The sequence below is a fragment of the Larimichthys crocea genome, chromosome I (genome assembly GCF_000972845.2).
Source record: "Larimichthys crocea isolate SSNF chromosome I, L_crocea_2.0, whole genome shotgun sequence".
In the NCBI taxonomy this organism is placed as follows: domain Eukaryota; kingdom Metazoa; phylum Chordata; class Actinopteri; family Sciaenidae; genus Larimichthys; species Larimichthys crocea.
Genome location: NC_040011.1, coordinates 36,961,249 through 36,986,070, shown reverse-complemented (window position 1 = coordinate 36,986,070; position 24,822 = coordinate 36,961,249). Strand labels below are relative to the sequence as shown.

General features: G+C 41.2%; 2 protein-coding genes across 5 annotated transcripts; both read left to right on the top strand.

Moving 5' to 3' along the window:
* On the top strand, window positions 1-4,578 carry c1qtnf2 (C1q and TNF related 2). 3 transcript variants are annotated; one of them, XM_027286769.1, is made up of 4 exons: window positions 1-28; window positions 1,101-1,157; window positions 1,484-1,741; window positions 2,162-4,578. In XM_027286769.1, the coding sequence occupies exons 2-4, from the start codon at window positions 1,127-1,129 to the stop codon at window positions 2,800-2,802; spliced, it is 930 nt and encodes a 309-aa protein (XP_027142570.1). In that variant the 5' UTR covers window positions 1-28; window positions 1,101-1,126; the 3' UTR covers window positions 2,803-4,578. The 3 variants fall into 3 exon arrangements, with proteins under 3 accessions (XP_027142570.1, XP_027142574.1, XP_019121024.2); XM_027286773.1 differs by lacking the exon at window positions 1-28 and adding an exon at window positions 38-47; XM_019265479.2 differs by lacking the exon at window positions 1-28 and having other exon boundaries at window positions 888-1,157; window positions 2,162-4,577.
* A 300-nt stretch (window positions 4,579-4,878) lies between these two features.
* Window positions 4,879-24,092, top strand: ccnjl (cyclin J-like). Of its 2 annotated transcripts, none has more exons than XM_019265473.2 (6): window positions 4,879-5,230; window positions 5,838-5,945; window positions 9,569-9,779; window positions 19,023-19,322; window positions 20,037-20,196; window positions 20,676-24,092. In XM_019265473.2, exons 2-6 carry the CDS (start codon window positions 5,868-5,870, stop codon window positions 21,196-21,198), a joined length of 1,272 nt encoding a protein of 423 aa, XP_019121018.1. In that variant the 5' UTR covers window positions 4,879-5,230; window positions 5,838-5,867; the 3' UTR covers window positions 21,199-24,092. The 2 variants fall into 2 exon arrangements, with proteins under 2 accessions (XP_019121018.1, XP_027139677.1); XM_027283876.1 differs by having other exon boundaries at window positions 5,835-5,945.
* Window positions 24,093-24,822: the final 730 nt, after the last annotated feature.

Sequence of the window (24,822 nt, the reverse complement as noted above, 5' to 3'; positions counted from 1 at the left end):
AGGAGAAGAGTCAAGATGAAGGAGAAGAGTGAGGATGAAGGAGAAGAGTGAGGATGAAGGAGAAGAATCAGGATGAAGGAGAAGAGTCAAGATGAAGGAGAAGTGTCAGGATGAAGGAGAAGAGTCAAGATGAAGGAGAAGAATGAGGATGAAGGAGAAGGGCCGATACTTCTAGATAGATGTTTCTTGTTATATTTTACTAGTTTTATGTTTGTTTGCTGAAATGTATTGCTTACTTCAGTATTGAATAAATAGAATTTCAGCCATAGCTTGTTTTTGTTTAGGAATATAGACAATTTTCCATCAATCATTATCAAATCAATCATTTATACAATCTTCAGCTTCAGTGTGCTTCATACATAGCAGTAGAGTTGATGGAAATCTACTTATTAACTCGGGCTGTGTTTTTGAAGATCACAATATGTTTTTGTCACAGTTTAAACATTATTCCACCTCATTCTTTGACAGTTAAAGCTCAACACAAGTCAACATTAAAGTATATGTAGGTCAGATATGAGATTCTTTTGCTAATAGTGTGTCATAGAAACCTGCAACACAGTAACCGGTTGCGTAATTTCTATTCACATGGTTCCAGTTAAAGGTGAATACAGTAGATTGCTAGACACAAGGCACTGCCTCACTCAACAGCTGTAACTTTTTTACTGGTATCTCAGCTTTTGGCTCTGCGTCACAGCAAAAAACATAAACACATCTGGTAATATTCAAAGTGAATTTCACACACTTCTGCAGAGAGCCGTAAGCTAAAGTTTTAGCTTTATCGAGATTTATGATTTTTTTTTAAAACCTACGTGTGCGTTGTTCTTATATTTTATCATGTTTGTTATGTAACACCCTGTTTCCCTACAGTATGACCACGTGATGCGTCACCACACAGCTGTGCTGTGGTGAATACTGTTGCACTGACTTGAATTTGATGATCTCATGGTAAAAGTATTTTTTTGGCAGTGTAAACAGGGCGGATGTTATGGACTATGATTCTCTGGGCTGCACATTTCTCTGCAGAGCTTCTTTCTTGAAGAATGATATCTCACCCGATTATTGGAAAATCATGTAGGAAATCTTTGTGCACTCTTGTACAGAAAAGCAACTTGGATAGAGCTGAACAATGCCCATGGGTCATACGTTATCTTTAACTGGTGAGTTGTTTCTGTTTCTGAAATGTCTGATACACACCCTTTGCAAAGGCATGCTGTAAACGTTATTCTGTGCTTTGATCCGCTCATAACATTTCACATTATTTAAGTATGAATCTTACCACAACAACAACTTTATATAACTGCTTCCATGTTTTTTTTATTCTAGCTGCAGATATTACGCATGTACTCTGCCGCCCCTCTGCATTTAGCTTGGCAGATTTTGTGTTTTTTGTTTTGTTTTTTGTTAGAAGACGCTTGAATCATCTGGTTGTGACTAACTCACAAAACTAAAACTTCCTTTCTCTCCTCTTCGCGTGCCTCCACAGTGACCATCATGCTCCAGATATGTGTGATGTCCTGTTTGCTGTCAGCTGTCTTCTCCCAGTCTACGTATGTCTCACCCAAGAGAGGTCGCAACATCACCATCCACTCCTCCCAGCTGGTATGCAGTGTGCCCGGCCCAGCGGGGCCTACAGGGAACCCGGGATCCCCTGGACCACCGGGAACCATGGGCCCCATGGGGCCACCAGGGAAGGATGGCCCGGATGGGAAGGATGGAGAGAAAGGAAAAAGGGGAGATGCAGGTAGTAATTGACTGACTCCGTTCTACTGTAATGTTCTGTTTGGGGTCCTGGGCCCCTTTTTAACAGCTCAAGTTACAGACACAACATTGTTTTATTAATGTTTCAGAAGTCTGCTACAGAGACACATTACTTTGTGTTTTTAAGGCACAGTATTACTTGTTATACATATTTATCAAGTGAGGTTTATGTTATTGTAGTTTTATAACAATGTAAGGATGTCTGGGGCGCCGGTTAGCTCACCTGGTAGAGTGTGCATCCCATACAAAGGCTCCCACAGGCCCAGTGTTACAAAACGTGAAATGCTGCTGAAATGTTCCTTTGGAGCAAATGATAAATTATGAGGTATAAAGTTGGATTGAGGAGTTATTCTGGGCTCTTCTGTGTATTATCATTCGCTCATCTTTTTATGTTTGTTGTCAGGTGACCCAGGGAGGCCTGGGAACATAGGCAAGCCAGGTGTGAAAGGGCGTGAAGGTGTCATCGGCAAGGCTGGACCACGGGGACTGAAGGGGCCACGGGGAACACCGGGGACTGCTGGAAAACGAGGGGCAAAAGGAGAGCTGGGTGATGTGGGCCAACAAGGAGCTCCCGGACTCTGCAACTGTGGTGGTACAGCCAGATCAGCCTTCTCCGTGGCAGTGACAAAGAGCTACCCTAAAGAGCGACTACCCATCCGCTTCAGCAGGATCCTACTCAACGAGGGGAGTCACTACAACGCAAGCAGTGGGAAGTTTGTCTGTGTCATCCCTGGGGTCTATTATTTCACATATGATATCACTCTGGCAAATAAACACCTTGCCATAGGGCTGGTCCACAATGGACAGTACAAGATCAAGACATTTGATGCAAATACAGGGAACCATGATGTGGCCTCTGGTTCTACTGTTCTCCACCTGCAGAAGTCAGACCAGGTCTGGCTGCAGATCTTCTACTCTGAGCAGAACGGACTCTTCTTTGACCCTTTCTGGACAGACAGCACCTTCACCGGCTTTCTTATTTACGCTGACCAGGACTATCTCAATGAAGCTGATAGAAAGGCTAATGCTCAGGATGACAGTTAATACTGTCGTCTTTGTTTTGGTTCAGCAATTCACTTAATGTCACATGAAAATGTGACAGTAAGCGAAGATATGTTTGAAGAGACTGCTCCACAATGGTAGACTTTTTATCACACTGTGACACCAGGGGGCGCACAAGGAGGGGGAAAAGAAATCAAACCACTTGAAGAGTTTCACAATATTGAAGAGTTTGTGTTTTAGCTGCATGGTGCTATAATTCTGACAAAATGTTTTACAGAAACAGAATTATTTATCTTTTCATTTATCTTACAGGAGCCGCATGTTTGACACATTTTTCCTTTTTTTAAATAGAAGGTAGCACTGTTGCTTATTAATTTTATATTATAGTGTTGTCCTGACTACACAAAATTATGATGGTGTATGTGTTTATTAGCCACTGATGCCCTAAATTCATTGTCTTTGAAGTGAAAATGAAATCATATACTGTAATATTTTCATTCACCTGTTTTAACATACAGTGAAGCATTAAAAAATGTGGCTTGAGTTCCCTGGATTAACAGAAATGTAAGAAATAGTTCCATTTAACCATTTCTATTTTGATTAATTGAAGACAATAAGAAACCTGTATGGGACAGATGAATGGAGAGAGATAACTGTGTGTGTCTTTTAGTTTTTGTTGACACTGTCATAGAGATATTCATTTAACTATATATTTAGTACTGAAGCTGTAGTTTGGACTGTGTTATACTGAAAGGTGTTTCTAATATTTTGGCCATCCCATTTACATAATGAGAGGGCCAAAATATTAGAAACTTTCACTATAATGCACTCCTATAACAACAGCACCCATGACCTCAATAATAAACATAATAGTTAAAGTAATACCCTTTGACAGTGTCAACAAAACAGAACTAATGAAGTGGCTGGCCAGTGTATGTAAAAATTGCTTATTGGGCTATGATTGGCAGATATCCTCATTGAGAAGCTGTCTCTCTTCAGCAGATGCATTTTAAAACAACATTCAAGTGTTAGACACATTTTGAGAAGAGGAAGACTTTAAATTAGCCATCTCAAACATCGCTCATCTCAATGATGGCTGTGGAAGCATTGTATGACAAAGAAGAAATTTAGTATATCATTTGTACAGAAGCCCTAAGTGGCCATATATTCCTACATTTTATTTCCTCTGTTTTTCTCATGTTAACACGTTAATTTTATTTGTTTACTCATGATCTCGAGTTATTTATGTAGTCTTGGCGAAATGACAAATGTTGTTATCCCAAGATAACGGGAACATTTTCTCCAGATCGCAAGATAACGAAACGCTGTTCTCGCGAGATAATGCCGTAATTATTCAGTGTGTTATTAGTATATTAAATCACTTCACCTGTGTTCTCCTGCTCCTCACTGCTACACTGAATGTTTCCTGCAATGGTGTAATATACTAATCAATAATAAACTACTAATTAATTATGTTATTATCTCAGGAAAACAAGGTTTCATTATCTCAATGCGATACCAAGGGGTTCCTCCACTTTCTTGTGATAACCAGTTAGTTTTATTTGTCTTGAATTAAGTAATTATGGCATTATCCTGGGAATACAAAGTTTCATTATCTTATCGAGATATGGAGAAAATGATCCCGTTAACCTCAGGATAACAACATTTGTTATTTCGACACAACATAAATAACTGGAGATCTCGGGAAACAAAAAATCTCGGAGGAAAGAATAAAATGTATGAATGTGTGACCACTTGGGGCTTCCGTTCTTTGTATACATTTTAATTTACAACTTTTTATTTTATTTTTCTTGTTATTGTTATATTATTATGTGCAATTTTGACAGCTTTTTTTTTTTTTTTTAGCATGACCTCATATCCAATATTTAACTGGATTACTATAAGAAAAGGGCTTCTTTTTTTTTTTACTTTTTCCACATAAACGGTTGTTTTTACAGTGAAACGTGCCTCAAAAGTTAGCTAAAAAGCCACACTGGTTACATCAACAATAACAGAACTAAAAGTAATGAACCAGAGAAAATAAAATATAGTTCACGATTGAATTTGTGAGCAAACGTTGGTGTTTGTAGTCCTGACCTCTAAAAGGACTACAACTCCCAGGTCTGGAGGAGGGACCGTTAACGTCTAGCGCACGAGCCTCGCACCGCAACAGCAGCAGCTGGTGCAGCCGAGGAGGTTACTTTGTTACAGCGGAGCCACCGGAGAGAAAACGGCCGAGCGAAACCTCTCGGAAAAAGTGTGAACAGTTGGGGGGAAAACGGCGCGACCAAACCGGTGCCGGGATTGGACTTTGGCAGGTGTTTTTGTGAACTTGTCGGCGGATTTGAACGTTGTCTTTTCCACCGAGAAAAAAAGGGAGGTCTCTCTCAAAGTTGAGCCGAAGAGGAGTTCTCTCTTTCAGGATGTCGGACTGAGACAAAGGGGTCTGGGGGGCATTCCTGACGGAGCGGTGAGTGGCACATGTAATAACCACCGAGATGAAAAAGTTCACCAGGTCGCTGCTCATGTTGGGGGAAATGTGTCGTGTTTGTGTGGAGACGTTTAGTTTTTTCTAAATCCCAGCGTGTTTGTTTTATGTGTATTTAAAAGAAAGCGGAGCTCGGTGGGCAGTTAACTTGTGTAGCCTCACTGTGTGTCCGCTGTCTCGTGGTGCAGACGCGTTGTGAATGATAACCAAAAAGTCTAGAGGTCTGCCTGTCAGGTATTATGTCGTTTTAAGCGAACAGTCGTGTCAGGGAATGATGTAAGTTGAAAAGCTGGCTTGGTTTTTGGTTGACTTACAGCGTGGTGGAGCGGGCATTTAACTGAGCCATTTAAATGACCGAGCAGAGAAAATGGCCTATGAAGAGGGAGAGAGACCTCTGCTGCGGGGTTAGCTAGGGCTTCAAAAACTTTACAAAAACGACTGAATTTCTCCCAAAAACAAATAAATAATTCGTTATTTTAAGTTGCCGTTACAAACACAAGCCTCTAATCTATTTATACAATCGATTTTAATCAGCATATTTGTTGTCTCGGTAAACATCCTGTTTGTTTTGGACTTTGTGTCTCAGCAGGTAAAACTTGATCCTTGAAGTCTCCTCTGGATGGGAAAGATGGAGAGGGAGTTGCAATGGTGGAAAGGACAGCTAGCTGCAGATATCCATCAGTCCCTCCGCATCAAGGTGAGTCTGCTTTATTAATACCGTCATTATGGTGATGTCTGTTTATAGCATTAATCTTATTAGGTCTCCACAGATTTTTCCATCCACCAACAATCTGAGAATATCTGTTGACATTTTGTAAAAGTCACAATGGGCTTTAGGAACACGTGGGAGGATTTAAAGGCCAAAAGATGAATCGATTAATCAAGAATATAATCCATAGATTTGTCATTAATGCAGCCTTTTTGCAGCCAATTTAAAAAAAATCACTAGAAAATATAAAGAAACTGGATGATTTAAATGTTGAATTGAGGGACAAAAAGCATATTTATTGATAATAAACAATGATTAAAACCGTTTGATCCAGCAGGCCTGTGCTGATACTCCACAGCAGCCTCCTCGTGTATTATAGACCACACAATGTATGAAAGTTGGGGGGGAAATATAATTACATGGTTCTGTTGTCTATTTAAACATGATCTAAATTAGATTACATGGAGGAGTTAAGGCTCATTAATTGAGAATGTCTTAATTAACCTCGAAGCGTGATCATATTTCTTCCCATGTGTCACTTTAATGGAGACATCTGTCACTTGACTGGCGTCTTGGAGCTGGGTCTCTGCTGCCAGTGTTCAGGGAGCTGAATACAGATCAGGTTCTTGAGATATCAGGTGCTTGAAACCAGAGAGATTGTACGTAGAGTAGAGTGAGGCCTGTAGTGCATCAGATTGTGAATCACATGTTTGTGAGTCTCTTTTTATAGTGAGTCATTCATTTACACACAGGTTTACTCATGCTGCACAGTGTCTGAGTCAGAGCGAGCTGTCAATTAGACTGAAAATCTGTAAGCAGAGCTGAAAACGAAATAACACACCCACTCTTTTCTCATATACTATAATGAGAGAGAGAGATGGTCAGTCTAATGTTAGGTTTGATTGCCCTATATCAGCATTTCTCGTAAAAATCCCCAAGCAACAGGCTCACCACAGTATATACTGTATAATACAATGTCCTCATTGTACAAGCTGTAAAGTTACAAAATAGAAATATCTGATCCATGTAGTGAACTTTTTTTAATTTTAATTTAAAAGCTGTTTGATAGAATTGATGCTTTATATTTGTCTCTGTGTTTTAACTATCGGTAGATCTGCCAGTCCTTTTTAAAAGCAGCATTTTCTTCCTACTGTCCAGATATCTTTTGATAGCGTGACTTATGATTAGGGCTGTGACTAACAAATACTTTCATTATCAGTGAGTCCTATAACTATTTTCTTGATTATTCCATCAGTTAAAAATATCAGAAATCTTAAAAATACCAGCCTAATCTATTGAAACTGATCTATTTTGATAGTTTGTTTTGTTTGATCAGCGAATAGCTTAAACAATTTATCGATCAGTATTGAAATATCTGCAGAAAAGTTCTACTCAGCAACACAAAAAGATATTTATATTTACAGTTTACTGAGGATAAGCGGTTACAGATAACGGTTGGAGTTTTTTCCAGGAAGAAAATCTTTAATTCCTCAGAGGAATAAAGGCCTGATTTTTTTTTCCCGCCATGAGTTTACTTCTCATGATCAACAAAGATTTTAATATTTGTACTTAGGGGAAGCTCACAGATCCTATGGGGATCTGCTGAAGCACAGTATATTTAATTAATTGGTTATTCAGTTGACAGAATATTGGGACAGACTGTTTCAAGAATGAAATAATCATTTAAGTCATTTGTAGGGTAAATGAATTAAACATTTGGCATCAGTGCTCAAAGCTTGACATGGAAAATTATTTAATTATCATAATTATTGCAGATTAATTCTCTTTCAATCAGCTCCACAAAAAACAACCCGGAGAGTCACATTGGCCTCTAGGAAGCTTTATCATTTTTGATATTTTATGAACCGAACAGTTATTCTAAAAAACAGCTAACATATAATAATTTACGACTCGTAACATTTTCTGGTTTTTAAAACCTCTAAATTTGGCAGATTTCTTCACATTTTGTTAAAAAAATACTCAAATTCTTTCCAGCATTTTAAAACTTTTGATGACTGTATGTTTTTAGATGTGGTTAAGCTGAGAACTCAGTGAATTTTGCAATGGAAGACAATGTTGAAATCAGTATGAGCTGCATGTAAAAAAAAAAAAAAAAAGTCTTCACACAGTGTTCAGATTTCTTACATGGCGCCTGCTCCCCCACAGTCTCATCCAGCCTTAATGACGTTTGCTGCAGTGGTAATGCCCTGATGTGGGAGATAGCTGTGGTGTGTAGCATGTGGCAAATTATCAGACATGCAAATCAGGCGGAGGCAGCTGTGGAATCCTTAATTATGGTGTGGGTCCCCTACAAAGGCACCTCTCCACCCCACATAGACCCCCCCGGAGCCCCTCCAGACTCCGGCAGCCCTCCCCTCTTTACATCCACCCCCCATTCTCCTGCTGCCCTTGTACCCCCAGACAGACAGATGGACCAGAGGCAGAGGCTGAAACAGTGGGAGGAGAGAGAGCTGAGTTTGGGGAGGATTGGGTGGTATGGTAGGTTGTGGCACCGGGGGTGGAGTGACTATATGTGGATTTGGGAGGGAGCAGGGGTACTGTTTATTTTTGGATTCCCTTGAAGTGTCAGTCTGGGCATCATTGTTGTTTTAGTTCAGCTAAAAATAAATAGTTGACATTTTGCGTAGGCCTGACAGTGTTGGTACATTTTGCCCTTGCAGCAAATGATTTAGCAATGTAAAGTATTGCGTATAGTGCGTATGTCTCAATTTTAAAGCCACAATGGGACAATTTGAGCCAATCTGAGTTGAAATATGTTCCTAAACAACAGTCCTGATCCAATGTGGATGTTTTCTGTATTACTCCTCTAATGTACGGACCCCCTCATGGTTCAAACTTAAGGAGATGAATTGACCAATCCTCAATCTCTTATTAAGTCCTCACCACATCCTTCTTTTAACTCTGATTCACAGAGACCAAAACAGACAACAAAGAAAAACATTTTTAATAAGCGGCTTAAATACAAAGAGTTTGTACAAAAAGCACTAATTGTTTTTTGTTTCTTACTCTCGAGGCAGATTTTGAAACTGGAGTCTTTTGCTCTCTCCAGTTTTGTGCCGCTGATTGGAAAGATACCCGAGGCTCATTCAATGCTAATGCCCCCGAGTATCTTCCTTCCACTTTGAAACACATGCAGCTAATTGAACATGAATAGGAGATGTGCTAGGGGTGAAACCTAATCCTATCTTCTACTCAGGAACCATGCCCCCACCTCCCTTTCCTAACCACACACACACACACACACACACACACACACACCATCAACCCATTGCTCAGAGACCCCAGCAATGACCCATATTAGCTCCCGTTCTCTGCCGCGACGGTAAATTAAATGAAACTGAAATGAGGCTGAAGCATAATGAAGAATTTCTGATGAAAAATTGAGTTTTATTCTTGGTGAGTATTTTACACCCACAGCAGCTCTCCTGTCAGCAGTTAAACCCAGTCAGCAGGAGACATGCATGGCTCACTATTATTATGCATATTCTCTACAACCCCCGTGTTTCTTCAACACTTCTTCCTGCCCACCCTGCTCCTCGCACCCCCCACACCGTTTATACACCCCCCTCTTCTCTTCTCCCCATCTCCAGGAGCTGAAGCTACCGGTGTACCGGGCCCACTCTCCGCAGATTGGCATGCGACGGTACTTTGCAGACTTGCTGGCCATCCTGAGTAATCGCTACCAGCTATGTCCCACAGCACGTCACCTTGCCGTCTACCTGCTGGACTTGTTCATGGACCACTATGACGTGGCCGTTAAGCAGCTCTATGTCATCGCCCTCTCCTGTCTGCTCCTAGCTAGTAAGTCCATCATAATCCACCCCCCTCTTTCCCTAAATCCATCTACATGTTTGTTTTATGTATTTCTGCTTGACAGGAACGTTTATTCAAAGATCAACTCTGTATTTTTCTTCTCAAGGCTCAGATGTGTTTTTAAATTGATGTTTTGGAAACCTAAATCCAGTAGTAGAAGTAACTTTATTAAGATTAGGTTGTGTGTTTCACCTCAAAGCATTGCATTTTGACTGTGAATTCAGAAGCAGAGGAGCCACACTGTAAATTTTCTTTGCAAAGCGATGCTGTGACTGTGGTTTATGCACAGATGGCAGAAGGTGAAACACTTCCTGCAACAAGGCTAATTTGAGTTTCGCTCAAGAGACCCATGATGGTAGTTTTTTTTGGTTTTGTTTTTTCCTTCCAGCTTTGCTTTTCACACTGATAGTCAGTCTGATAGCCTGTAATGACAGTTTACTGTAGCTGCAATGCTGGTTTAAAAAAAAAAAAACAAGGTTGCCATTGTGGTAGAATGACTGTGCCATTGTTTTAGGAGAAACTGTTGGGGATTATGCTCATGTCTGCAGAACATCGTGTATGTCTTTGATCCTGACTGTGCTAACATGTCTGTGGCTGCTGCTGAGAGCAAATCACACCTGCTTGGGTCAAAATGTCTAATCAAATGTATCTTTTTATTATCATTGAAAAGGTGATTGATTGCAGAGGACAGCACAGTACAAATCCATTTCATCTTCACATTTAGTCTCCAGTGGGACCTTTCCCTCATTACCATGAATATGTAGTTTATTATGAGTCATGCGTATGCTGTGCTGCTGCTGTAAATACTCCAAATGTGTATGTATACACCTGAAAATAGGCCCTCAAGAAATGCACAAATGTTTTCTCCTGTTTGAGTCACATTAGCTGAAAACTAATGTAGTCAGCTCTTATAGGAAATGACTGAGCATTTTCTTAAACAAAGCTCTAAATTTGTGACTTTACTTTTTCTTTTTTTTTTCACTTGTTGTGAATTGGAGCCAGAGACAGACTGGAGATTATTGAGAGATTGACTAAGGACTTGTTTTGTTCTTTTTAATGATTTGTTAACAAAAAGATATTAGCTTTATCTTTTAAATTGCAGTCTGACTGAAGACTTACGTGACGATTTTACTGTGCAGATTGAAACAATCATGTTCAAGCTTCTCTTAGTGGATGTGTTTCTTTGCTTGTACATCCTTCCTTTCTCAAGCTGTGAGTGAAGTGATGATTTAATCTGATAACCAACGTGCTTCTCTGCTGTGAAATATAAACTTGTGTCTTTGTGTGTGTGTTTTGTGTAAAGCAGGTGTGTTAATCCTTCTTCCTCTGCTGATGCATGGCGCAGGATGTGTGGTAGTTATTAGTGTCTCTGTGTCTGTCTGGTGATTAACAGACTGTGAGGTTTTCTGTACATTAATGCAGCCCTTGGCATCATGGGTAATTAGACTAATGATGCCGTCAAAGTGGGAGTCTGGAACAGGGCCTGCTCACTTGGGAGGGTTTTCTCTTTGAGTGTGTGTGTGTGTGCGTGTAGTAGTAGTCACCCACAAGCTATCTTAGCAATCAGAGTAGTTTCTGTGGTTGGATAAATTTGAATATGAGACTTGAAAGTGGTTTTATTTAAAAGCAATCTCATGAGAATCCAAGAATAGCTTTGAGAGTTTGCTCATGGAGTGATATAAATATTATCAAGCCAACCTGGACAGAGGTTTTTCTTCTATCCTCTAATAGATAAATCAGGTTTTTTTTTATTGAATCTTTTGATTGTGGCTTTCAGTAAGTCAGACTCTCTCCTCTCCGCTCTCCTGCCTCTGACTCCTCCAGGACTCTAGGGAGTCTCTGCCATGATTGATGAAGGCTTGAAAGGGGCGTTTGAATCAAAGTTGTCTTGGGTTTTTATCTGTCCTGAGGTGCTTTGGAATCTGGCCTAGTTATTGAACTGCCTCCCCAGGTCCCACTGCCTTTGACAGGCACATACATTGTCTTTCTTTAAGTTTTTCTGGCTTCCGCACTCGGTTAATTAATCGCTACCTCTTTTGTGCCTCTCAGCAGTCACCGCTTAATCCTGTTATTCCATTGTGTGTGTGTTTTTGTGGGTGATTGTGTGTGCATGTGTTTGTTCATGGATGAGCTCCTCTTCATTTGCAGGAGTAACATTATGGTCAGTTTTTTTTTTTTTTTTTTTAACCCCACTGGGATTGAGTGTTATTGACTGTTGGCACTTATTTGGAGACCTCATCTCATTCTTGAAAATCCAATTATCCAAAGAAACCAAAATCCTGGGTAATTTAATGTGAAGACTGTTAGACTGTGCGTGTGTGTGTCTGTGTGTGTGTGTCTGTGTGTGTGTGTGTGTGTGTCTGTGTGTGTGTGTCTGTGTGTGTTCACATCCCCAAACTTTCTATTGTGTTACATTCCATGAAGTCCTGCAGTGATCACATCAGTCTTCCTGGCAGATCCTGGTCCCTCAAGTCACAGCTCTGCATACTGCAGCTATTTGTTATGGTAAATGACATCATGGATGTGCCTCTGCTGCCAGCTAGTACAAGAATGTTATTGATTTATTTTGTTGTCACAGTCTTTTACCCTTTATTTGTGTGTTTTGTCATGTTTTTCTTGATTACGATGATTGGATGGTCGTTTGATCCGTTTTGAAGCACGTTTCTGTTAAAACAGGATTTCATTTATTTCAGTGAAGCAGAATCAGTCTCTAAATGAACAAACAAACAAACAAAAAAGAGCCTGTGTAACTCACAAGCAGCTCGGTCATATTGACGGCACACTGCACTTACATAGGCCTTGGAGAGCCCCCGGGGGTGGGGAGGAACTGTGTGCTGAGGGGCACCTGCCATATGCTCTCCGAGTCAGGCCTCAAACAAAAGCCCATCAAATGCAAGCAGGACAGGCAGCCAGACCCTTCCCAGAGAGGGGGAGGGGAGCAGAGAGCGAGGGGTGGAGGTTGTTGTGTGTGTCTGTGTGTGCAGGCGTGTGTTTATGTGTGTTTTTGTTTTTTTCTAAATGAGGAGATGGTTGCTGTGGAAACCTTTTGGATAAACCTATAGACTTTTTTTTTTTTTGGTAATCATCTAATTAAGATTCACATTGAAGTCTAATCCATTAGAGAATTTCGTTTCCTGAAAGGGCACTGCTTTACTGCCACATAACCATTTAACCGACTGGGCTCTGGTGGTGTCCTTTTACCTTTCGCTGCTGGCTCTGTTTCCTCTTCATTCTCTCACCTTGTCAGGGACAGGCAAAGCGAGCCAGTCCTGGGACATGGCTGGCCAGTAAAAAGCAGCCCCACATCCCTGGGGGGTTGGGAAACGAGCAGAGCGGTGCTTCAAAGGCAGGTCGGCTGCTGATGTTAAACAGGGTAGAAAGGGAGGTAGAGGTGGTGGCCTGCAAAATGGGACATGTTAGAACTGAACCACCCAGCAGGGTGCCCTGAAATGTAGATTAACAGGGGACCCACATCCCCCTTTTCCCCCTCTCAGAGTTTTGACAATAATTCTGACAGAACTGTGGTCATGTGGGGCGCTCATAATTAAAGAAATTATGTAAAGATGCATCGATGGGTTTGCAAAAATTACAAAAATCATTCATCATTTTCTGATGCTACCAAAGCACACACTTACTTTGCTCTTGTGCAATTGTAATCCATAAACTATAGTACAATGTTATAGGCTTTAATCATCTTTTGTTGAGCAATGCCTGAGGCTCTGTTTGCCCACAACCTGCATGTCAGCTCACATCACCCATACGGCACAGAGCTTTTCACCCTCAGTAGATGGATCTCTTAAAAATGCACCACGCACACACGCACGCACAAGGCTGGGTTTCTAGGATTCTCCTTGGTCACCCAGGCATTAGCATCAGGGGTCAAGGGTCGGCCCGGGTCTACATTGTGAGAGCTGCCGGGGCCAGGGGTGGCAACACGGAGATTCTGTGATGGAGCTGTGACCAATTTCACACCCCCAATGAAAGATGAACCAGCAAATAAAAAGAGTGTAAAGAGCAGAGGAAATTCCTCCATGGCTGTCAAGTCGAGGAGAAAAAGAAGTAGAGAATGAGGAAGAGAATAAAGGTTGACCCTAAATCTTCACCTAAATCTAGCAAGATGTTTGGCGAAGAAGATATCTTCAGAGATGACTAGCCGCTGGTTCTGTGCTGTGAATCAGATTCAGGTTTATTGGCAAATAGGTTTTCACATGCAAGGAATTTGTCTTGGTGTTTTTGGTGCATAACAAACATTGAAGTAAAAAAATATAAGAATGTAAGGAAGATAAAAAGTCAAGTATAAAAATATAAACTATGTTTTTAGGATGAAAGGAGCTGTACAGGCTGTGCAGAATATTTTAAATGTGCAAGATGGTTATCAAAATGTAGTAGTCCATAAGAGTTTAGATAAAAGAAAGGGTCAGTTTTTCATTCGTTAATAGTTTTTTTAACCAAATATCCATCGTTGCACTTATAGAGATGTGTCATACAATAATGTTTTGATATTTCCAATGTATGTGATTTGATCTCTGCTTAGTTTTTAATACTGATTTATGGATTTCTTTTGGGGGTAGATTTAGTTTTTCTCTTGGGTGATCAAACTGTTATGAAGCATAGTTGATTTTGGTCACGTTGCATGTCTTTTTTGAGGCGGTTAACTATTTAGAGGACTGGTTGAAATGAGCTAGAATTACATGATGTCTGCACGGTGAAGAGTAACAGAAACAGAGGCCTTTTCTCTCTCTGTGTGAGAATACAGCTCTCAGGTTTCCAAACAGCCCCTATCACTCGAAAACCTCTCCCCACCCCCAATTCATCTTCTCCAAACAGCACACCTGGGGGCAGGCCCCTGCATCCTGGCCTTACCTCTCCCTAACCCCTGACCTTTAACTTCTTCCTGTTTACTCGACCTTTTCTCATCATCACCATCACCTGTGGGAGCGGTGAGAAAGGAGAGGTGTCCTGTAGTTGCAGTGTGTGGAAAGGTAGTTGGTGTAGATGAAAAGGAAGTTATTTTTTTCTCTTCATCAGTGTTTCTTCCCAGATCGCTGACTGAAGATAGGATCACTTAGCCGCCTGCATTCCAGGTAGGCTGAACTCACAGGCGAGGAATGTCTCTTTCAGGCCTCATTCACACAGTAAAACAGTACAGGGGGCTGCTTTAGTGTGGGCATGTTGCTTCAGGGTATTGGTGAGAGCATGATCTACAAATCAGGAAGTCCAGTTTAAAGGCTTATCAAGCACTGGTTCACTAAACGAGGGTTTATATTTTTTAAGGATCGGATTGTACAACTTGTGAGGTAAAATTAACTCAATAAAACAAGGTATGCAGATTGGTATGTGTGCTTGTTTTCTCATTTACCAATGCTGTGTGATTCAGGTAAAGGTTAAATGTGAAGGATTTAATGGCATCTAGCAGCACCACCGCTGATTACAACCTTGTTTTTTCTTGCTAGTGTGAAGGAGAAACTATGGTCGCCGCAAAATGCATGGAAAATGTAAACGGCCCTATTTAGAGAAGCCAGTGTTTTAGTTTGTTCTGGTCAACTCAACATGGTAGACTGTGGAAGAAGACCCACAGCGTCTGTATTTTTATCTGTAAATATAAAAGGCTCACTCTAAGGTAACAATTCTTACAAATTCTTATGTTCAGATGATTAAACACGTTTAAAAACATTAAACACAAATACCTTGATAAGTTTGGCACATTTATTATTAGGAGAAAAGGTAAAAAAAAGGTCTTGCTTGTGTTTCCCTAAAGTCGTGAATATTTTGCTACCGCTCGGCTAACTGAAGCTCATATTAGCACACAATCAATTTACCATTTCAAGCTATTTTTAAAGCGAGAATGTTTTTATTTCCAGATATCAAAAGTTATTTTCTGATTTAATCAAACAATTAAGAAATGACATCAATGCATAATGTAAATAAATTTGGTGGCAGGATTTTAAAAGATACCTGGCCCTTTTGCTTGATGATGTTGGATTGTGCTGCAGATAAAACAGGTTTTTTTTTTTTTGGGCTCTAATAGCCCGTTGTTTTTGCTGGAGTCCTCTGTGGCTTCACCCCTGCTGTGCCAACTCGATGAAAAGAATGAATCCACTGTTTTGTCATACAAGCTGTAATACACACAGGAGTCCGTTCTTTTGACAGTAAATGAAACCAGTTTGTGGCTCTAATAATACTGTACTTCTGTGGGTCTCTCTGAAGTTGCTTTGTTTTTTTGTTTTCAAAGCTTTTGGGCATCTCATGTCTTTCTCATGTGCCTAGTCACCCACTGCAGTAAACCAGACGAGTAATCAGAGAGGACAATAAGGAGATTGACTTACACTGCGTCTTTCTGGAGATCAAAGAGGCTGGGGTTGTGAGGAGATTGGGGGCATTGATGCCGTTTTATGGCAGCGTCTATGTGGACATAGCAGTCTAGCAGTAGACAGAGCCCTGATGCAGAGGATATGAGGGTGACAGAGTGTGGACTGAAGGAGTGCTGGTAGGCGTAAACAGCCCCGTTTCATTGTACTTCCTGTTCAGGTGGAGAGATGCCATTATTGCCTCTCTGCTAATTACCCCTATGCCCTGTTGTGCTGCAGACCCCCCACACCCCCACCCCTCATTCTCCTGCAGCCATTCCCCCTCTCTTCCTCTCTCCTGCCCCGCTTAATGGTCGGTCACAACATCAGTGGTAAAACTTGCACTCAGTAGGAAGAGGTTCCACTCCCTAAAACGTGGGCCCATGAAAAACAAAACAGCCACAATAGCTGTGGCTCTGCAGATAAGTGTCCCACTTCTAATTGCAGCTGGGAAAGGTCAATAAAGCTCCTATTTTTAATGTTTGGTTGCCATGGTTTTAGATTGGAGAACAAGTTTCCAACCAACAGAGAGGTTGTTGTAATTCCCAGCTGGATGCATATTTTGACAAAGCACAGACTTAACTTGTGAATGGATATAATCCAAAGTAAGTCTGCACCGGTGGCTGACACTTTGTCAGCAGTGTGAATGTGTGTGATTGTTTGAAGGCCTCATTTTGCTGCTGCAAATGTCTTCTTGTAATCAGGTTAATAAACCTTAAAGAAGAAATGGTTATCTTTTTTTGGACCCATTGTAACATAATCTACTACTACTCTGTAATAATTCTGGGGAGAGCTTGAAAAATTGTAGAGCTAAATCAGTCTAGTACATAAATCAGTCGGGCCAATATATCCGTCAGTGTTGGCTTATTGCAGGCATATTTTTATCTGCTTATATGTCATCCGATAAGTAACATTAAGTATCAGTACAGAAAGGCCGAAGATAGATTCAGTTTGTCCATTGTCAGTAAAAAGACATCTTTAATTTAATCTTAATATTTAACATTTATGAACGGTGTGTAAACATTTAGTACATGTTTATGACAGCTAATATGATGTAGTTAAGCAAATATGAGGACTTTAATTGTTAAAGTTTAGTGTTTGTCAGCTATGAAGACATTTCATATTGTTACAACTATATTGTCATTATCTGTCTATACATTTGCTTATTAGTGTGGAGGAGTTATAGTTGTTGACAAATACATGACTACAGTTCCAGTTTGTTTTAATAATTTGTCTGTATAATAAGTGATTGCACAGTGATTATCAGTTGTAGCTCTTTCTCTACTGCACACAGAAAATGTGTGAACAGATACTCGAATATTCAAATTAGAATAAAGCATTGAACTAGCTAATGAAGTACTACACAAAAGTAGCATAAAACAAAGATATGTGCTCAAAACTACACTGTCGTGTTTTAATAAACCGTTTATATATATATTGTGTATTCACAAGTACTGAAATATCATTTTGAGAGCAGAGTCAGTCCACGATGTGTCTCCACATCTTCCCACGTAAAGCTGTGCATAGCTGAGGCACATATTTAGAGTGAAGGCTGTATCGGAGTAACCTGACACCTCCTCCAGGCTCATTCTTTAAACTTTCAGCAGAGGAGGCCTGTTGGACCCGTGGATTAAAGGCAGAATCGCCCCTCTTCATTGGTCTCGTGGACCTCCGAGGCCTCGGGGCTGTTGCCATGGAAAAGGAGGATGTCTCTGGTGTGGGAGGGGGTTCACTATAATGGCACTGCTGTAATTTCTATGAGGATCAGGAGTGAGCGAGAGGGACAAATATTAGAGATCGAGCTGACTGGCTTTTTCATAGAAAGTCCACACTAGTGCCCCCACACTTTGTAAGCCTGTAGTGACGCTTCCCTGTTAGCGTAATAGCTCAGCTTTATGACCAGATGTTCAGTAATAGTCGGCTTAATTGCTAATGCTTAGCAGGCACTTGTTAGGTTTTGTGGAAACTGGAGTAAGACTCTTTAGGGCTGACAATAAACCTTCTCCATGTGGCTGCAGACTATAATGTTCATTGTAATACAGAGGGAAAGCAATTAATAAACATTCTTCTGCAAGATGACGGTTTTTAATGGAACAAGGCAACATGTATTGTTGAAATGTTTCTCCCTCCTTTTTAGAGCTACTAACACAAAAAGTACTACAGGTAGTTATCTAACATCATATTTTGTAAGTCGCCTCTGTGGCTCCATTAGTTATATAGTATATTTCTTTTTTTCATCCAACTGTCTCTGTGGCCAAAAACTGCAGTTCCTCAAACGTCCACTTGAGGGTGGTTACAGAATGAGTGAGTCTCCATAAGGCCCCATGTTAAAATGTCCAACTTCACAGCAGAAATAAACATGTTTACAGCCTGGTACTAATTTCCCCATTCATGACAACTGTACTGAGTCTGTGTGAGGTTAACTCACCTGTTCAAATTATATCAAGGCTTAAAGTTATGCATAATTAACAGCGTGGCTGCCTTGATTGACAGATGGGTACTGTTACAGGTGGCTTGATTTTTGTTTGAAGCACTTGTTAACTTGAAATGATTAATTGTCAAATGTCTGTTGCTTAACTAATCTGGTAATTGACTCTGACAGCTCTGCAGAAAATACATTTTAATGGGATAATGTGTTTTCGCATGATTTGTGAAAATAAAAAGAAAGCACAAGTACTGCATTCATACACTTGAGGGTTTGCAACCTTTGATGAAACCTAATCCAGGCCTAACACTGTGTCTTTTGTTCAGCTGCTTCACTTTTTATTAATTTATTTTGTAACATCTTGTAAGGCCTATGGGTCTATGAGCTGACATCTTGTTACCTCAAACTGCTGAGTTGCACGAAAAAGTAACTTTGCTGTATCTCTTCCTTTCTTTCCAGGTAAATTTGAGGAGAAGGAGGACCGGGTTCCCAAACTGGAGCAGCTGAACTCTCTGGGCTTTATGTGCAGCCTTAACCTGGTTCTCAACAAGAAGGATCTGATCAAAATGGAGCTTCTGCTGCTGGAGACCTTTGGCTGGAACCTGTGCATGCCCACACCTGCCCACTTTATTGACTACTACCTCCATGCCTCGGTGCAGGAGGGTGACCTATACAATGGTTGGCCCCTCTCCTCTCTCTCCAAGACCAAGGCTTTCATGGACAAATACACTCACTACTTTCTGGAAGTCTCACTGCAAGGTGGGTTAAAGCAACAGACCCCAGTGTAGTACCACTGTCATGAATATGGACAACTGCACATGTGTGTGTGTTATGATTACATAATAAAAAACTAGCGAGTCAACAACTTTGCTAAACATCACACAGCTGCAACGAGCCAGCCAGCCAATGTTACAAGTCCAGCAGCAAGAAGCCCAGCTCGGAGTCTGTCTTTCAGTTTTTTCAGCTCCAGTTCTGGCACGACACGTGCTCTGCTCTTGTTCAGCATTTCTTAGTACCCCCCTCTTCCCAGTGGTGCAAAACGAACACGAACACTTCCCAGATGCTCTGAGCTCAAGGTTTGGGCAGCCTGGCTAACAAAACTGAGCTAACAGCAGCTTACACCGGTTTACTTTACTATCAGGAAACTCTGTAAAATACCTGGTGGTGTCTTAGTGCCGTAAAGTGTTGAATACATTTCGTTGTTGATAGTCCCCAAAGCACAGAGTTACGTAGTGCAAGAACAGGTGCACGCGGTGCAGACAGACACAGACAGACACAGTTCACCGGATTACATGTCAGTGTATCATCAAAATGAATAAAATTTGTTATTTCATGGTAGAAAAGTTACACAAAGGAGCTTCAGCAGGAGGAGGCTGAACTAGCTTTTTTTCAGAAGCATTGGACATTAATGTATTAGCCGTTGGTAATTTGCTTAAATAATTCATGAAACTCTTTGTCTCTGTGTTCTTCTAGATCACGCCTTCCTGAGTTTCCGACCATCCCAGGTTGCCGCTGCGTGTGTGGCGGCGTCTCGTATTTGCCTTCAGATTTCCCCAAGCTGGACGACTGCTCTACATCTGCTAACAGGCTACACATGGGACCACCTCACTCAGTGCATTGAGCTCATGCTACTGTAAGCAACACACACACACGCACACACTTGAGTAGAGAAGAAACAGAAACAAGACTCTGTACTCAAGGTAGATGACATTATGGCCCCTGTCTCTCTCTATATTATTAGTTGCCATGGTTTTGGATTATAAAACGAATCATCCAACAAAGCTTGTCCGTCTTCTAATCTTAGCTGATCGCCTCTCTGCTGTGTAATTTAACGACTGTAATTAAGTTGCACATTTCTTGGTCAGCGGGTGGCATCTGTGTGTGTGTTTAGTTGTGTGCATCTGTGTAAGTGTAATTGTTTGCACGTGTTCAAACTAATTGCGTGGGAGTGAAAAAGGTTGGTACTAACTGATCTCTGCAACTGTTAAAGGGTTTATGTGAGTGTGGATTGGTCTTTTACTCAGGAATGCACACACTTTGCACTCTTCTTTGCAGTGCAACAATGGCCTTTATATTTTCCATCCTTCATGTGTGTACCTTTCCTCCCCACAGTGCTCATGATAACGACGTTAAGGAGGCCAACAAGACCAAATCCACTCCTCCTCACCGGCCCTCCTCTCTGCAATCTCAACCCCAGACCTCCCACCTCTCTCCAGTGTCAGCCATCCAGAGACCAGCATCTTCCTCTTCCTCCACCTCCTCCACACCACAGCTGCTGTTTCAGCCGGATGGCTTCCCACACCTTACCCAACATTCCCCGTCCCTGTCTCAGCTGCAGGCGCTAGCTGACTCCCAGGCTTTGGGGCCTGTGGTAAACATGTCTCAGGACTTCATTCAGAGCCACAGGATGGGTCTCCTCACTGGGGCATCTTCCATGACTCCTGGGAGTGGGTTCCCCTCCTACCCGAGCCTGACCTCTGGTCTACAGCCGGGGGCTCGTGCGCTGCCGCTGCAGGGACCCATTTCTGTGCAGATGGCCCTCGCTGGGGAGCCCCGCCACTGTCTGAGCATGGCCTACAGCGGTGGCTACCTGGGGGCTCATCACACTTTTGCAGCCGGCTGCTTTGACAGGTGACGCCAGGAGACGGAGAGAGAACACAAACCCCTGCGGGAGTGCACAGCTATGCTTCCATCCCAAGTCCCTACCCCAAAATACCCCTTTACAGACCTCCTCTCTCTCTCCGTCAGCTCCGCAACACCTTCAGCTTGTCCAGCTCCCCCGTCCCTCTCGCAGAGACGCCTCAAACGCAAGCAGAGGTCCAAAGGCAAGACAGACCCGGTGGAAGTCATCACATTGACGTGATGCTCCAGAGACTCGTATGAATTACAGAGGCATTACAAAAAAGTTATTGCCATATTCTGAACTTGTTTTTCTAAATCTTTTATCATGAGACTGTCATCACTGTGAATGAGATGAAAGCAGCAGTGTGATCTAACACCCACCTCATTCAGTGCCTGTTCTCAGTTGTGTGATAGCTGAGCCAATTTTAGAAGTGCGCAGAACACAAAGTATCTGTGATATGGATCTCTTGCTGCTTGATGTCATTTTTTTTTTTTATTATTTCTAATCCCCAAAAAATGTAACACATTTTAGAGAGGAAAAAATTGGCTGTTATATTTCTTGAGCCACCATTTAAAGAGAGAAGAAGAAAAAAAAGGATGCTTGTCGATGACTTGTCAGGAAGCAAAAAGGCTGTTGTATGTCGGTCGTGTCTCCTGAATGTCAGCCAACATTGATCTAACTCCTGTAGTCTCTGTTGGAGCTGAAGGGCCCCTCTGGGAATTCCTCGCAACATAAGCCCTCAGAGGGGACGAAGAATTCATTGTTTTGAGCACAGCAGGTGAAGTCCACAGCTCCAACATGCCTGCAGTGTTTCGGGTATTTTTCTTTTTTTTTCTTTTACTGTCCTCCCTCTCTCTCTCTCCCATCTCCAAAGTCGAGCCTCGTGGCGGAGCCGTCACACACGTGGGTTGAAAATGTGGCAGCTGCAGGCTTTGTCGTACTAAAGTTTTAATTTCAGTGTCTTCTTCGGCACCGCTCAAAGAATTTAACACAAACGGATGTGACTGGACCAGCACGGTGAAGGACACATGGACGTCGGTTGTTTATTGTATATATGAATTGCTGCTGCCTTTCTTATGAACTGTTGGTTCTGTGTCTGTGTTAATGACTCCAATGTTTACATGAACCACTAAGTATCAGGGACTTGAACAAGATTACTTGAATATGATGCCATTGAAACATGCCATAGCTTTTATTTATGACCATTTTATTTTAAATTTTTGTTTGATGTAGTGTAGCTTATACCAGCTTAGAAGCACACCATTGATTTAATTTTAGTTTTCTTTGTGCTTGTTCATAGAAACTGTGTATTCAGGCTCAGGTTTCAAGGCTGAAGCTAGCAGCCTTCCAGTTTTTCTGTGCTTTAAAGTGGATGCTAATGAAGCGTCTGCGGGGGCTGGAGTATTCCCCCCTTCTTCATCACTGGACCATACTCTGCTTACAAGTCGGTAACTGAATGCACGAAACAGTCAGGTTTGCATCGTAGTGGAACAACCGCGTGGTCGCTGGTTTCACACACGAAACATCTGCAGCCAGTCGACGGTAATTGTTTCCCAGATTTCTAAAGCTGCGATGCCCAATCTTCCACTTCCTGTTTAAAGTATAAACACATCCAGATTCCCAGCGACAGTCACAAGGGTTGCCCGGTGATACTGTAAAATGACCATGGAGCCCAGGTTCTGGGATGTTGTTGACTGAATTGTGGCTGCAGCAAGTTAGTTCATTACTGATTAAACTGTCGGAAACCTCCCTGGATTTTATGTTCACCTAAAAAAAAAATTTTAAATGACAAATGCATGTCATAATTTCCCACATCTCGAGGTGATCTATTCAAATTACGTGTTTATTTTAGGACCAGAAGTCCACAATCCAAAGATATTCAGTTCACTGTTATTTTATGGCAAAGAAAAGCAGCAAATTCTCACATTTGAGAAGCTGAAACCAGAAAAAAATTGGGTTTTTTTGCTTGAAAAAAAAAAGAAAAAAATTACTTTTCTCTGTATTCACTAATCGATAAATCCACTAATTGTCATAAGCTTACTGTGGACCCAAACTTCTGGGATAACAGCTGCTCGGTGAGCTTAATATATGATGTAACAGTTGCTATTTCTCACCTCTCTCATTCACTCTGCTGAGGACGAGACGTCCTCTCATCATGTCGGGCCTCGTCCTCGGCAGATTCAGTGTAACACTACATGAAGCCTTCCGAACACTCCCAAACCTTTTCCCACCACTGAACTATGATACTTTACCTTTTTGTTTAACTTCTTATGTACAGTTTTGTTTCTATATTTTTTACATTCCCTTTCTGTGTAATTTAGTTAAAGGTTTTTTTGATTCTCCGGATGAATTCTGTTGGTGTGATAGTTTTTTTTTTGTTTTTTTTTAAGTTCATCTTGCTCTTTTCCTCATAATTCATGGGTAATTTCTCACTGAGGTGTCAAAGGTGCAATATATTGTTTTTTTAATTTTCTGTTTAAACTGACCACAGCCATCACTGTCTCGTGTACACCACTGGTTCATCTTTTGTAACTTATTTTTGATAATTGTGTTATTTGACTTGCTGTAGCTTGATCTCTAGAGGGCAGCAGGCTCTGAACACAATGAATATGTTGCATATTGCAGCCGCCTCCTTTGACTGATAGATAATTACTGAATGCTTTTGTCTTTTTAGCTGTTTTAGAGATTTACCGTGCATTTTTTTTTCCCCCCACCCACAGCCGTGAAAGGTGCTGATGTCACTCACACCAAACAACACTCGTCTCAAGTGACACCACAAACTTCCAATTTATATTTTTGTATTATTTTGTACCAATTTGTAGTCTCGGTTTATGTGACACTGAATGATGGAGGGAACTCTTTGATCATAATGTGCCATGGGAAAATAAACACACAAGTGAACTGAGTTTCTGAGAGGTGTGTTTCTTCTCCTCTGCATCGCTCCCGTTGGTTCAGATCGAAGACAATACATCCAGCTCCAGTGATGAGCTCCTGCAGGTTTTACACAGTCCTCCAGCTGTGACCACATGCTGCCAGTGCAACACATTATTCATTAAAACAGTGTAGTATTAAACCAAGCTGAAGCCAGTAGTGGACTGTGACTAAGTACATTAATTTAAGTGTTGTGCTTTAATCCAATTTTATGGTTTTTATGCTGATAATGGCTTACATACTTTACTTCTTCTACACATCAGAGAAAATTTTACTTTATGCAAATATTTTATACAAATATGAAGGTTGTTAAATTTCTTCTTACAAATAAATAACAAATTCCTCACTTTATATTTCTCTAATACTTTACTGTCATTTAACACTCAAATGCACAATATTTTCTCGTACTGGAGTACTTGTGTGTGTTTTATGTGTGTTTTTTTTTTTGCTACTTCTGCTTGTGTGAGCTTGTGCATACATTACCCTCTGCTGACTAAAGCACACTTTGTATGAGGTCAAATCAAAAGCAAATAATTTAATCTGACATTCCCGCACTCGTAACAATGGTTGGAATACTGTATCTGTGAGCTGTACTACTCTGTCTGGCTGCAGACAAAGTTTTTATTCAGCATTTGAGAAAGAAGTTCAGTCTCTCTTCTGCTTCTTTACTCCGCCTCTGCAGCTCCATCACAGCTCTCTGTGTCT